This window comes from Chenopodium quinoa, unplaced genomic scaffold (assembly GCF_001683475.1).
Source record: "Chenopodium quinoa cultivar QQ74 unplaced genomic scaffold, ASM168347v1, whole genome shotgun sequence".
Classification (NCBI taxonomy): Eukaryota; Viridiplantae; Streptophyta; class Magnoliopsida; order Caryophyllales; family Amaranthaceae; genus Chenopodium; species Chenopodium quinoa.
This window is the reverse complement of record NW_018743252.1, coordinates 7,356,621-7,370,601: the sequence shown is the minus strand read 5'-3', so window position 1 is coordinate 7,370,601 and position 13,981 is coordinate 7,356,621. Positions and strand designations below refer to the sequence as shown.

The 13,981-nt window shown below is 37.9% G+C and overlaps 2 protein-coding genes across 2 annotated transcripts; both read left to right on the top strand.

Annotated features, from left to right (window-relative positions):
* The first annotated feature begins 5,974 nt into the window (after nt 1–5,974).
* Nucleotides 5,975–6,553, top strand: LOC110734918. Its single transcript, XM_021915044.1, has one exon. It carries the CDS (start codon nt 5,975–5,977, stop codon nt 6,551–6,553), a length of 579 nt encoding a protein of 192 aa, XP_021770736.1.
* An 876-nt stretch (nt 6,554–7,429) lies between these two features.
* On the top strand, nt 7,430–9,121 carry LOC110734917. Its single transcript, XM_021915043.1, has 2 exons — nt 7,430–8,145; nt 8,341–9,121. The coding sequence occupies exons 1-2, from the start codon at nt 7,430–7,432 to the stop codon at nt 9,119–9,121; spliced, it is 1,497 nt and encodes a 498-aa protein (XP_021770735.1).
* The last annotated feature ends 4,860 nt before the right edge of the window (nt 9,122–13,981 follow it).

Sequence of the window (13,981 nt, the reverse complement as noted above, 5' to 3'; positions counted from 1 at the left end):
TTAGGTAGGATATTAACTTTTTTTTTTTTTTTTTGAACAGTGGTAGGATATTAACTAGAAATGTTGTTTTTGAAGAATGTGGAAAAAAAAGATTTGCAGGAGTTTATAACCAGTTTTATTATATTTAATTTTTCTCTTTAATATCATGTTAGTGGTTTTTTTTACTGTCCTTCAAAAAAAATTAGTTTCAATGCGTTATTAAATGTAGTATTATGACAATTTATCCTATCAATAACACTACATTAAATGAATCAGTTTTTTAATTCAATAATAATATTAGATTCCATTGGAATAAGAAAAATAGCATTAATACTATGAAATTGTTATTTTTTTTATGCATAGCTCTTAGGGCTATGTATAGCAAAACCCTACAATTAATTACAAACCATTTAATGTACTAAAGTCAATCATACTAAATCACCAAGTCAATTGCCAACCTTGCATTAATTATCACCAAGTCACAAATGTAGCAACAAGTGATATATACATATATGCATATAAGTAGGAACTTATATTAAGTCCAAAATATGTAGGAACTTCTATCAATATACAAAAGCGACCACTTAAAGCTGTATACGACCTTATATTAGAAGCATTAGCTCAGCAAAATAATGTGATCATTTCACATGCTTATACATAATATATATGCTAACCATTGTGTCACAAACTTAAGGGGGAGGAGGGTGAGCTTGCATAAACCTCTCCACTTGTTGTTTGAAAACCATGAAACTTTCAATGGTTTCGGAAAGGGTCTACTATGACTTTTTTTTGTAGCGAGAAGAGAGAAATGAAAGAGAAGGAAAGAAAAGGGTGAAGAATGAAGAAAACCGTCAAAAAAAATTGAAAAACCCTAACTATGGAGGCTAAATAAAACTATCCCAAGGAAAATCTAGAGGGAACTCTAGATATATATGAAACCTGCTAGTATGTCTGTATTTTCATTCATTTATTGGGCTTAACCCAATTAGTATAATGACCAAGTTACAGTGTTATACTAGTTGACTAATTACTACTGTAAGTATGGTAATGCAATAGATAGTTCTTCCAACTGTAGTTACTTTCTCCACCCTTGGTTGTATTTGGAAGATAGAGGATTGGACAAAATTAGACGTTTTGAAACATATAGAGGCTTCACCACCCAAATATCTTTTTTTTTTTTTTTTTTTTTTTTTACTGTTTGGGAGATAGAGTTTTGCGACATCTTTTTGAAAGCTTTTTGTAATTAATTTTTTATTAAAAAAAACTTAAACATCCATGATAGTTGCTATTATTACTCATTTAGTAATGTGAATCAATTAAAAAAGCTAATGTTTAAAATAGTCATTTTACACAATCAATCAACTATTTACTATCTCCCAAATACATACAATAAACAGCGAATGCAATTAGCTAGTTAAATCATCTTTTCCAATCAACTAGTCAAACCAGCTAATACAAATATCTATCAACTATTAACTTACTCCCAAACAAGGCTTTTAATATTATGAAGTGATTAAAATAACTACTACTGCCTTGGTAAGTTTGGACTTTGGAGTACAATATGCAACTATGCCTAAAACTTAAGGGAGTAAATTTTGGAGCAAACTTGGCTTTAATTGTTTACTACCAGCAACTCTTTTTTTTTTGTCAACTCAAAAAACCATATTCGATGAGCAAATCATCATATCTTTTCTCGTACATTGAAAAGAAAATAATCATAATAACATGAAATAAAATAATAGCTTCAATGGGAGAGAGAAAGCTCAAATTTTGCTTCAATGGAGGAAACAAGTCTTAAGAATTTGCTTCAATGGAGGAGAGAGAGAGAGAGATGGGTATATGAAGGGTTACTGAATGTTTTTGGAGAGATAAAGCAAATGACGTGAATAATAAGATTGAGGGTATATGTTCCATACACTAGTAGAGAAACACAAATGCGCACTGAGAAATGCGCACCAGTTATTAAAAACTGATGCGAAAAAAACAAGGCGGGATTTTATGTAAGAGAAATCGCACCGGTTCAAACCAAACCGGTGCGAACTTAAGTTCATGGCACCGGTTCAAATCGGTGCAAACTAAAAAAAACACCCTTTACCCCCTTTTTATTTCTCATCCGCCTCTCTTCAGTCTCTTGTTCTCTCTCTTTCTCTGTCATTTTTTGTTCTCTCTTTCTCTCTCATCTCTAGTTCTTCTTCCTCTCTTAGCTCATCTCTCAGTCTTCTTCCTCTTCTCAACAACTACCATCGCACAACCACCTGCTTCTCAACAACCACCATCGTTCTTCTTCCTCTTATGGAACCAAGCACAACCACCATCGTCGCTGCCAATTCGAACCTTGCAAGCGTCGATCGGCCACCGCTGCCCTCTGTCGGAAATCGGCGTCATTAGAACCAAGCACAACCACCATCGCCGTTGCCGTCAATTTGAACCAAATACAACAACAACAAACTTGAATCAATTATAAATTCAAAAATCAGAAATTCGTGGTTAGGGTTTCTGGGTTCTTTAGCTTTCCGTTTTGGTCCAATTATTCATGTTAAATGCCTTGATTTTTTGGGTTTAATTTATGTAATATTGTTTGAAATTGCTGCTCGTCCTGGAGGTTTATGCAGTTAGGTGTTGGTGTGGTGGGTTGTGGCAGGTTCTAGTGACGGCAGGTTTTTGGGTTCTTTAGCTTTCCTTTTCTCTCTCCTCCGAGCTCCTTCTCCATCACTGCGCCGCAAGCAACGCCATTAATGGCTAGGGTTTTTTGAAACAATTTTCATTCAATTTATGCAATTTATCTCCTTTTTCATCCAATTTTTGTGAAATTTCACAATTAATCCTACTTTCCCTTTTCATATTCTGTAACTTGATGTTTAAATTTCAATTTATGCCGATTTATTGATTATTTTTGTGCTACTTTGTAGAGGATTGTGATTAAAGGGTGAGGTACTCCTTAATACGAATCATCAAGGCTCAATTGAAATGAGGTACTCCTTGATGTTTAATTCTTGTTTCTGTTTAAATTTTAGGATTTTATATGGAAGTGTGCGAATTTTACTTTGATTCAAATTATAAGTACTTAAATTATAAATTTTACTTTGATTCTTCTTTAGATTCAATTTCTAGGGTTTATGTAATTGATTATTTGTTAGTATGCATTATTGAATTGTACGCTATGGAAGTGACTGAATGATAAATGTTTGAATGTTTTGTTGTGCGGAGTTGGTGCCCTATTTTGTTTGTAATGGTTTTGTGAGTATAGTAGTATCTAACGTGATTTTGTTAATAATTTTGGATGTAACTTCATATGTTTATAGGGCTTGCAACTCATTTGCTTGTGAATTGGAGCTGTTGTGAAGTGTGGTGTGATTGTGCTTTGGTGTGGAGGCTGCCTTGTGCCTTAAATTAAAACTACGGTCTGTTGTGTGTGAGGAGCAGAGCAGGGGTAGTGAGGGAGTTGTGTAACTGTGTTTTGTCTATTTTATTTAACACATATGCCATATATTTCTGATGTTAACTGTGGTAAGTCATTTATGTGGGTATAAATACTAGATATAGGGGTTGTGAATACCAGAGGATGAAGTGGTTTATGATATTAGATTTATTCATTTATGTGGGTATAAATACTAGATATAGGGGTTGTGTATACTAGAGGATGAAGTGGTTTATGATATTAGATTTATTTATTTATGTGGGTATAAATACTAGATATATATAGGGGTGGTGAATACCATAGGGGTATAAAAAACTTGATTAGATATAGATTGCTCTGCTTGGATTTATTTAATAACATGAGTGATGTGAGAATCTATGTATATACCCTTTTTTTTTTGCATTGAGTGTATATACACGAATCCTTTGAATTTTTAGGTCATTAATTTCATTGGTTTGTCTTCCTAAAATCACAATTCTGTTCTCACATTTCATGGTTTTAATTTCTGGGTTTTTTTTTTTAACTGTGATTGGCTATGTAGGTTATATAATAGAATTCTACGTTCAATTTTGAATCATTTCTTCTTTGAGGGTTAGTAGGGACTAGGAATGAGGGACTAGTGACTCTAGCCTAGCAAGGTTGCAGCTACTATTGCCCTGCCGAGGTTGCTGCTGCAGCTAGCCTGGTAAGGGTGCAGCTACTGCTGCCCTGCCGAGGCTGCTGTTGCAGCTGGCTTGGCAAGGTTGCAGCTATTGCTTCCCTGCTGAGGCTGCTGTTGTAGCTGGCCTGGCAAGGCTGCAGCTACTGCTACCCTGGCGAGGCTGCTGTTGCAGCTGGCCTGGCAAGGCTGTAGCTATTGTTGTCCTGCCAAGGCTGCTGTGGCAGCTAGCCTGGCAAGACTGTAGCTACTGCTGCCCTGCCGAGGCTGCTGTGGCAACTAGCCTGGCAAGGCTGCAGCTACTGCTGCTTTGCTGAGGATGCTGTTGCAGCTGGCCTGGCAAGGCTGCAGCTGCTACCACTCTGCCGAGGATGCTGCTGCAGCTGCTACCACTCTGCCGAGGATGCTGCTGCTGCTGCGTACCTCGCACCTCAGAATTTTACAACTTGTTGTTCTTATCCATAAACTTACAATTTTAACTAATATTCTGGTTTGGTAAATCTGTTAGGTCAGTCTAAGTTGTAAATTTGACATATATAATGGTTAATGGAGATAGGTCTACTATTTGTGTTGTTGTGTGTACATTGGTGACCTGCTAATTGCAATGTTTTCCTTGTGTGTGTGTGTGTGATGATCAGGAGCTGATTTCTACAATCCGGTTGGGCTGTTTAGTTTACAGAGGACAGAATTTTGACATAGCAGCTTGCAATTCCTTTGGTATACAAGGTAATCTATGTGTTTATTATAGTGATTTTTGTGAACTTGTATTGAGAAAGTCAGTGTGAGCAAGTGAATTAGCGTCGCTTTTTTTTTTTTTTTTTTACTTGGCTTAGGGTAAATCATGGACAATAGCCAATTGTTTACTTGTCTCTTAGTATTAGTTTATTTGATAGTTATTGTCCCATCCATTAGCTTAATTAAGATTACTTGATTCATTATTGTGTTTCTACTACTTATCCAAGTGTTATGTTTAAGCTCTCCACGATGCTGCCTCTTCACAAGAGTGTGGATCAACTCTCCACGCTGCTGCCTCTACTGCTCCCTTTACTGCTACTCCCTCTGCTGCTGCTACTACTTATCTTTGCTGCTACTGCTGCTTTACATAGCTGTTACTGCCTCCTATCTTTAATGATGTTGTTGCTTCTATAGTGCTCCTACTGCCTGCTCCTATTATGAAAATAGAAGAAAATATTGATTATGTAGTTTTTTTTTAGGTTTTTTAAAGTGTAATATTACAAGTTATTGATGAAAATATATGTGTTTTATGTATATTATGATTAAATATAAGTATCTGGTACAATTTAAGGTAAAAAATGAAAAAAAGAAAAAAAAAATTTGATTTTTTCCGGTGCTAATGTTAATTATTCCCATCGGTTTTGAACCGGTGCGAATAATTCAGCTTTTGGCATCCTTCAAATGACCAACGGTTCAAAACCGGTGCGCAAAGCCGGTTTTGAACCGGTGCTCATTTACATTTTTCTACTAGTGATAATATTATGAAAATGCCATTACTCACCAATTAATTTCAACCTTCAAATTAAACGTAATCAATGGTCTAGTTTTGTTCTCACGTAAGAAACCGATCTCACATAAGTGAGAATGATAGCAAGGTGAGAGTCCCTCGCGTAGGGTTTGAGAGAGAGAAAAAGTGAGTCCCTGCTAGGGTTCCATATCCCTAGCCTGATAAACCTTTTTCGATCCAATTTCTACTACAAATTGCTCTGTTTTTTTGTCTCTTTGATCTTGATTAACCATAGACGACCAATTGGTGAAGGAGTGGGAAAAATTGAAGCTGACGGAGGAGGAGAACCTGGTGTTTGGGGGTTCGAGTGAGATTGTGGAGGATGATGGGAAATTCAAGAATTGCCCTGTCATTGGTGGGAAAATTACTGACTAAAAAATCCTTTAATTTTGAAGCAATGAAAAGAGTTTTGAAAACTTTGTGGCGAATTGATGATAATGTTGTGGTGCGGATGATTGATACCAACCTTTTCGTGTTTCAATTCTTCAATATTGAGGATAAAAACAAGGTTTTGGATGGGAGACCTTGGGCTTTTGACAACCAAATTCTTTTGTTGAAGGAGACTAAGGCTGATGAGCAGCCTTCGGACGTCGAATTCAACTCATGCTCATTCTGGATTCGACTCATTGATGTACCTTTTGGAAGGCGTAATAAGCAATATGCGCGCGAGGTTGGTGACTGTATAGGCGAATGCTTAGAGGTGGATGACTTTGATTCTCTTGGGTGGGAAAAGTTTATGAGGGTCAAAGTTATAGTCGATATTAACAAACCTCTTCAACGGGGGTTAAAAGTAGTTGTTGATGTCAATACTACCAAGTGGGTTGGCTTCAAATACGAGAGGCTGGGAGATTTCTGTTATTATTGTGGTAGGATTGGCCACAATGATAAGGATTGTGATGCTAAAGATTGCAGGGAAGGAGATTCACCTATTGTGTTTCAATATGGTCCGTTTTTGTCTGCTTCCCCACTCCAATGATCTTGAGTTGCTGTCATGGAGAGGGAAAAAGAGAAAAAATGGTTAGACAACATGGTCGTTCGTGGGAGAGTACAGAAGACCGATTATAATGACCTTAAGGCAATCCGTCTCGGGCCACCAGGTGCTGCTAGAAAGCTCCTATTTTCTTCCCCAAACGATCATGTTATGACTTCTCCAAGGAAAGGGCAATTAAATTGAAGGCGGTGACTGTCGAAGGGTGCTCTGAGATGGTGTTGCGTCCTGTTTCTGTGCATGAGGAGAAAAATGCAATGCCATATGTTGCGCCTAAGTTAGTGGGCGTTGGTTCTGCTACAGTTGGGGTCACTAATGTTGGTGCAGCAGGCAGTGAATTGGGGAAGGCTATAAGCTATGAGCAAGGTATGAAGGGCAAGAAAGGTGTTCGAAGAGTGCAAGCGGTCAATGTCGCTATTGATATGGATACCTCAGAAGGCCATGCTGGTGGACTCCACTTACGCAAAAGAAGGGCCGATGAGGTTGGTGATGAGGAACATGTTGTTAGCAATTCTGTTGAGAAAAAAATTGAAGGTTTGGTGATTTTGTTAGTAGTTCAATAATTTCCACAAAAAAAGTAGAGGGTCTTTGGGATGTCCAAGCTCTCAAAAAACAATGAAAATATTAAGCTGGAACTGCCACGGGATTGGAAAATCGTGGACAGGTAGAGCTCTCCAAGATATGTGTTCGAGAGATAGGTCAAATATTATCTTTGTTATGGAATCTATGATTGATGACAAAAGACTTAATAAAATAAAAAATAAATGTGGCTATGTGAATGGTGTTTGTGTTAGTAGTATTGGTAACTCGGGGGGTTTGGGGATATGGTGGAAGGATGTGAATGTGAACGTTGTATCTTAATCTATGCACCATTTTGCTATTGATATTCTTGATAATAACAACACTGCAAAGTGGAGAGCAATTGGGATTTATGGATGGCCGGAACAAGCTGATAGACATTTGACTTGGTCTCTTATGTCCAATCTTAGAGCAGAATGTGATTTGCCTTGTATCATGTTTGGTGACTTTAATGAAATTATTAGCTTGTCGAAAAAAGAAGGTGGGGTCCCAAGGAGTGAGAGGCTTATGGATCCTTTTCGAAGTACGATGGATACGTGTTCTCTTCATGACCTTGGTTTTAAGGGGAGTATTTTCACTTGGGAGAGGGGCAATACTATGGAGACTTTTGTAAGGGAGAGATTGGACAGATTTCTTGCTAGCGAGGAACGGTGCCTTTTATTTTCGGATTTTGAAGTGACTAATATGCCGATTTTCAAGGTTAATTCGGATCATGCACCCATAATAATGTCTATTGTGAAAAAGGGTCCGGACTCGTATAGTGGAAATGCTTTCAAGTTCGAATCTTTGTGGCTCTCCAACGAAAATTGTGGGTCGGTGATTGAGAATGGATGGAGTAAGGGTGCGGGTTTGAGTATTATGCATAGGCTGGCGGTTTATAGTGAGGCGTTAGCATCATGGGCTGCACTTACCTTCGGATCTGTGAAGAAAAGAATTAAAATCGTGGAGAAGAAAATTCGTGAGTTGAAGATGGGTTCCATGGATGGTGGAAAGCTTGAGAGGTGAAATGAGTTGGTAGTGGAGCTTCAGTCGTTACATAAATTGGAGGAATCTTATTGGCATGCCAGAGCCCGAGCAAATGAACTTAGAGATGGGGACAAAAATACTAAATATTTTTATCATAAGGCAAGCGAAAGAAAAGCTCAAAACAGAATTGGTGGGTTATGGGGTGATGATGGGGTATGGTTTGAGTAAAGGGTTGATCTGGAACGCCTGATCTCAGCTTATTTCGAAAATCTCTTTGCTACAAGCTCTCCTACGGGGTTCCAGGATGCGTTGGAAAGGATAGAAAGTGTTGTCATGGAGGATATGAATGCAGTGCTGGACTGTGAGCCGACAGATGAAGAGATTAAATCTGCACTTTTTCAGATACACCCGAACAAGGCTCCAAGACCCTACGGTATGCATGCTTTATTTTTTCAAAAATTTTGGCAAAGCGTTGGCCCGGATATTATTGCTTTTGTGAAGAGTTGGTGGAGAGGGGATGTGGATTTGAGGGATATGAATAAAACTTGTATTGTTCTTATTCTGAAATGTACGTCTCCGTTGCAGATCTCAGAATCTAGGCATATTAGCTGTTGTAATGTGATATACAAAATTGTTTCGAAAACAATGGCTAATAAATTGAAGGGGTTTCTAGACAAGGTGATCTCTCCTAATCAGAGTGCGTTTATCCCAGGGCGCCTCATTTTTGATAACGCTCTTGTAGCTTTTGAAAATTTTCATTCTATAGAGTGTGGAGGTGAAGGTAAGAAGGGTAGCATTGCTATGAAGTTGGACATGATTAAGGCCTATGATCGGGTGGAATGGGTGTTTTTGGAAAAGGTGATGGATAGGATGGGGTTCTCGAGTGCTTGGATTGGAAGAATAATGAGTTGTTTGCAGAGTGTGAATTTTGCTTCAAAATTAAAGGGCAAATCTCGGGTTGTTGACCTTATGATTTTGATGATGACACAACCTAACTTATTTACAGACTAATAAGTGCTTGATTATTTAAGTGTGTGATCAGATGCATTGACTAGGAGAAATGAGTTGTCTTGCGAAGATTCCATGAGGAACAAGATAGCCCAGGGCAAAGTAATCTAAAAGAGAAGAGTTCCTTTACAAGAACTGGTGCTTCAGAGATGGAGTCTTGAGAAGAGAAGTTCCCCTTCAGGGAATAGAAGCTTCGGAGTAGAAGCTTCACCAGAGAAGAGAAGTTCCTTGTAAGGAATAGAAGCCTCAGAGTAGAAGCTTCATCTGAGAAACATGAAGACTAAAATATTTTTATGTTTTAGGATTTATGTGAGTATAAGAATTAGGTTACACTTTGACTTAGCTATGTGGAATTGGTCTAAAAGATAGAATTGTGCGTTGCTTAATTTTAGGAAAACAGTTGGCTTCAAAATCTTATCTTTTTAATTTATGAAAAGGATTTTATTTTCTCTAATTTTCGAAAATATCAGTTAATAAAATAAAATCTGATTTTTTGTTTTCCAAAACTTACGGACTACTCTCCATGACTTAGTCCATGTCATGGTCTTACACATTGAGGGGTTCATGTCCTTAATTTTAGGGCATGTTCTACTTAGTGGGTTTAGAGTAGTGGCGACATGGATAAGTAGCACAAAGAATTTTTTCCAAAGCAGATTTGGTCTATAAATAATCAGTTGATTTCAGTTGGAAAAACTCACCCTTGCTCAAATAGATTTCATCTATTGTTTTTTCTTTTAATTGAGTCAAGAGTCCAATTCCACATTAGTTAAATAGAGTGTTCTATGTTCTTATACTAAAGTTAAATCTTTCGAGTTGTATGTTGGTGAATTGGGAAGTTTGAGTGAACTTCTGTTTTAGCCTTGAGTGAAGCTAGGAGAAAGAGAAGAGAAAAAGAGAAGAGAAAGAGAAGAGAAGAGTAGCAACTTGGGTGACTTGTTGCTTGGGGCTTTAAGTTCGTTGAGGAACTCGAAGTTAGAGTCTTTAGTTTGTAATAGGCCATTGTCCTATTCTAGTGAAGATTCTTTTCCTAAAATCCCTTGTGGTCGTGGTTTTTCTCCTTATTTAGGGCCAAGGACTTTTCCACGTAAAATCTCTCTTGCACTTTAAGTTCCTTAAGCTTACTTGTTTTTATTTCCGCCAAAAGTTTGACGAATCTGTCATACTACAATTCAACCCCCCTTCTTGTAGTATTCATTGAAACAACACGGGTTTAGTGAATCCTACTAGGAGGCTCCAGCAGGGTGATCCTATTTCCCCATATCTCTTCTTGCTGTGTGCTGATGCTTTCTCAACTATGCCTGGGAAAGCGGCTAGGGATAATCGTATCCATGGTGCTAGAATCTGTAAGGGTGAGCCTCGGGTGTCACATTTGTTTTTTTTTTGCTGATGACAGTATACTTTTTGCTAGGGAAAATATTCAAGAATGCTCGATGATAGCTAATATTATTAGCCAATATGAAAGAGCTTCGGGCCAAAAAGTCAATCTCGATAAAACTGAAGTTGCTTTTAGTAAAAAAGTGTGCACAAATCGGTGGGATGAAATTATTGATACTCTTGGGGTTCGTGAGGTTGCTAGACATGAGAAGTACCTTGGGTTACCGACAATCATTGGGAGATCTAAGAGGACAATTTTTGCGGGAATTAAAGAGAGAATCTGGTATAAGTTGCAGAGGTAGAAGGAAAAATTGTTGTCACAACTGGGGAAGGAAGTATTGATCAAAGTAGTGGCTCAGGCTATCCCGACTTACATGATGAGTATTTTTAAAATTCCGAATGGCATTATTGATGACATTCATAGATTACTAGCCCGATTTTGGTGGGGTTCTACGGAGGAGGCAAGGAAATTACATTGGCAAAAATGGGAGGACTTGAGCAAGCCGAAAAATCAAGGTGGTATGGCGTTCTGTGACTTACGTGTTTTTAATCAAGCATTGTTGGCGAAACAATGTTGGAGACTCCATCACAACCATGGTATGCTTCTATACTCTATCATAAAAGCAAAATATTTTAAGAATTGTGTTGTGTTAGAGGCGAACCGGGGGCATGACCCGAGCTACACATGCAGAAGTATGTGGGGAGCCAAATTTCTCCTATTGGAAGGGTTGAAATGGCGGGTGGGGAATGTGTAGCTATAAGGTAACGGAGTAGGCACATATACAGCACAGTTACTATGAGGTAACAGAGTAGGCACACATACAGCAGAGTTACCAAGCAGCCACGCATTGTCCCAAACTGAAAGTGAACTAAATTAGCAGATTTCATTGATCATGTGAGTCGATCATGGCGGGTGGATGTGATTCAGGAGAATTTTTCTGTTACTGATCAGGCTTCAGTTTTACTAATTCCTTTGTCTTACCGCTCCCCAAGGGATGTGATGGACTGGTGGCCTTCTAAAAATGGGGAGTACAATGTTTGATCGGCTTATTGGCTTGGCAAACAAGGTCCGTCAATGGCGCATCTGTCTGATGATGTTTGGAAAATGGAGCATGAAAGGACCTCCTAAGCTAGCTCACTTCTTGTGGAGAGCTAGCAAAGGCTTCCTAGAAGCGTGTAGATACGGTCTCCAAGTTGCACTCAGGCTTGGGTATTCACATGTGCAGTTGGAGAGTGATGCTTCGAACTCTGTCCAAAGAATCAAGAAGAAGGCAGGAGGTTTTAACCCCTTATGTATGATGATAGATGATATTTGTTCTCTCTCTCAATGTTTTGCTATTTTATGTTTCTCATGTTAAGCGTGCGGGTAGTACTCTAGCTCACCATATTGCACGATGGGACTCAAGAGGTTGTAATGAATTTATTTGTTTAGTTCCGTTTCCGCAAAGTCTCTTAACTCTGGCGGAAATTAACCTCCTTTAATTAAATCTCGCAGGTGTTGCTCAAATAATATATATATATATATATATATATATATATATATATATATATATATATATATATATATATATATATGTATGGGATCATATGAGACAACATCCCTTATGTGAGAACCTGGTATATGTGAGGACATATTACAACCGTTGGATCAATTGCATCCAATGGCTACCATTTATCCCGGTCAAACATAATTTCAAAATAAATAAATAAAAAAAATCAGCGCTTTCTCTCTCCTTCATTTGGCAAGTTATTTTCTCTCCCCTTCTTCATCACCATTGCTGAAGAAACCCATGAATTTCCCACAATTGCAGCTATTCTCTTTCATCTCCCTCTAGATTTCAAGCAAAACCTACGATTCTCCCCCTCTTTCTCTCAAAACCCTAAAATCAACCGGCGATTAACGCATAAAAGATCAGCATTTCACAAAAACCGATTTCTTAGACGCCGAAATCCTGTTTTTGCAATCCCTGAGTTTCGAGGTCGGAACCATGAAGAATTCGGTGTTTTTGGTTATTGAAGAATTGATGATGAAGCTTAAAGAGGTGGCTAAGGTTGGTGAGATGGTGAGCATCGAGGTTTGTTGCGATGTCATAGATTTGATGTACGAGAACGATGAGATTTCGCGGATGTTCGTGGAATCACCGGTGTACCTTGCGGCGGCGATTGTGGCGGCGGTGTATGCAATGACGGTGCCAAAGCAGCGGTGCGAGTTTCCGGTGGTTGGTTGGGTGAATTTTGTGAGTGGTTGTAGAGAATAGGATGTAATGTGGGTTGTTAAACTCATTCTTCAACATGTTAACGACGAACGAAGAAGGTAAGTATCAATTGTACATAATTGATAATCGATTTTTGATTGAGGTTAAGCTAAGGATTACTGATTTAATTTGTATGTCTTAACTTAATGACTTTGGTTTAAGCTGTGTTTTTCAATTTTACTTAGCAATATTTGAGTTTTAATTGAGTAATGAATATGCATTAGTTAGTCCTTTGTTGTTTTATTTAATATGGTTTAAGCTGTTTGGTTTTGTTAATTGGGTGTGGGAATGCGTGGGAGTTGGAGTTGGTGATGCGGTGAGGTGGCGAGCTGCTGGTTGTGTTTGGTGGATGGTGGTTGAAATGGTGGTGGCGCTGTGGGGGAGTGAAGTGGTGCTGCGTGGGTAATTGAGAGGAGCAGGGGAGGTATATTGGTGTGAATGGTGGAACAGGGGATTAGCAGGGGAGGTGAGTTTTTTTGTTGGTGTTGTTTCTTTGTTTAAATTTCATTATTGAATTTTGGTTTCGCTTTCTAGTCATTAATTTAGATTGATCAATTTTTTTTATTAAACAATTTAATTTAGTGTTACTCATGGAGTATTGTGGATGAAGTTGATAATTCAGATTCAAGGTCAATTGTAAGGAGCAACATAACTACTTAATGAGCCTGTTGGTGAAATTGGTTGAATCTTGCATGCCTTGATATTAAATTTGCATTATGTGGTACTCTGTAAACCGGTATTCCTTGAATGATATCTATTTCTGGTTGGTGAATTTGCTTCTGAGAAGTTTTAGGAGTCAAATTAGGTGTATATTATGCCACACATTTGGGAAACAAAGCAATCCTGCTATTCCTGCACACTGTTTGATGGCTTCATTTTTCAGATTTAGGAAGGAGACTGCTTTTTATTAATTAAGACTTCTGATTCCTCTTTTCAGTTTCCCTTCATTACCCCATTTTTCTTTATTAGGTTTTTTATCTTGTATAACATATCTAATGAAATGTATGTTTAATTTGGAGTTGCAGTCATTTGTTAAATTAGCACTAAGTATTTGCTCATTTGACAAATGAGCAACTAACTATTTGCTCATTTGCTAAATGAGCAAAAAATTGATTGTCCATTTTCCCAAATTTAATGATCAAAGAAATGTTTGCTTATATTACAAATGAGTAACTAATTATTTGCTTATTTTCTTCACAAAAAAAAAAAAATTTACTTATTTGACAAATGAGCA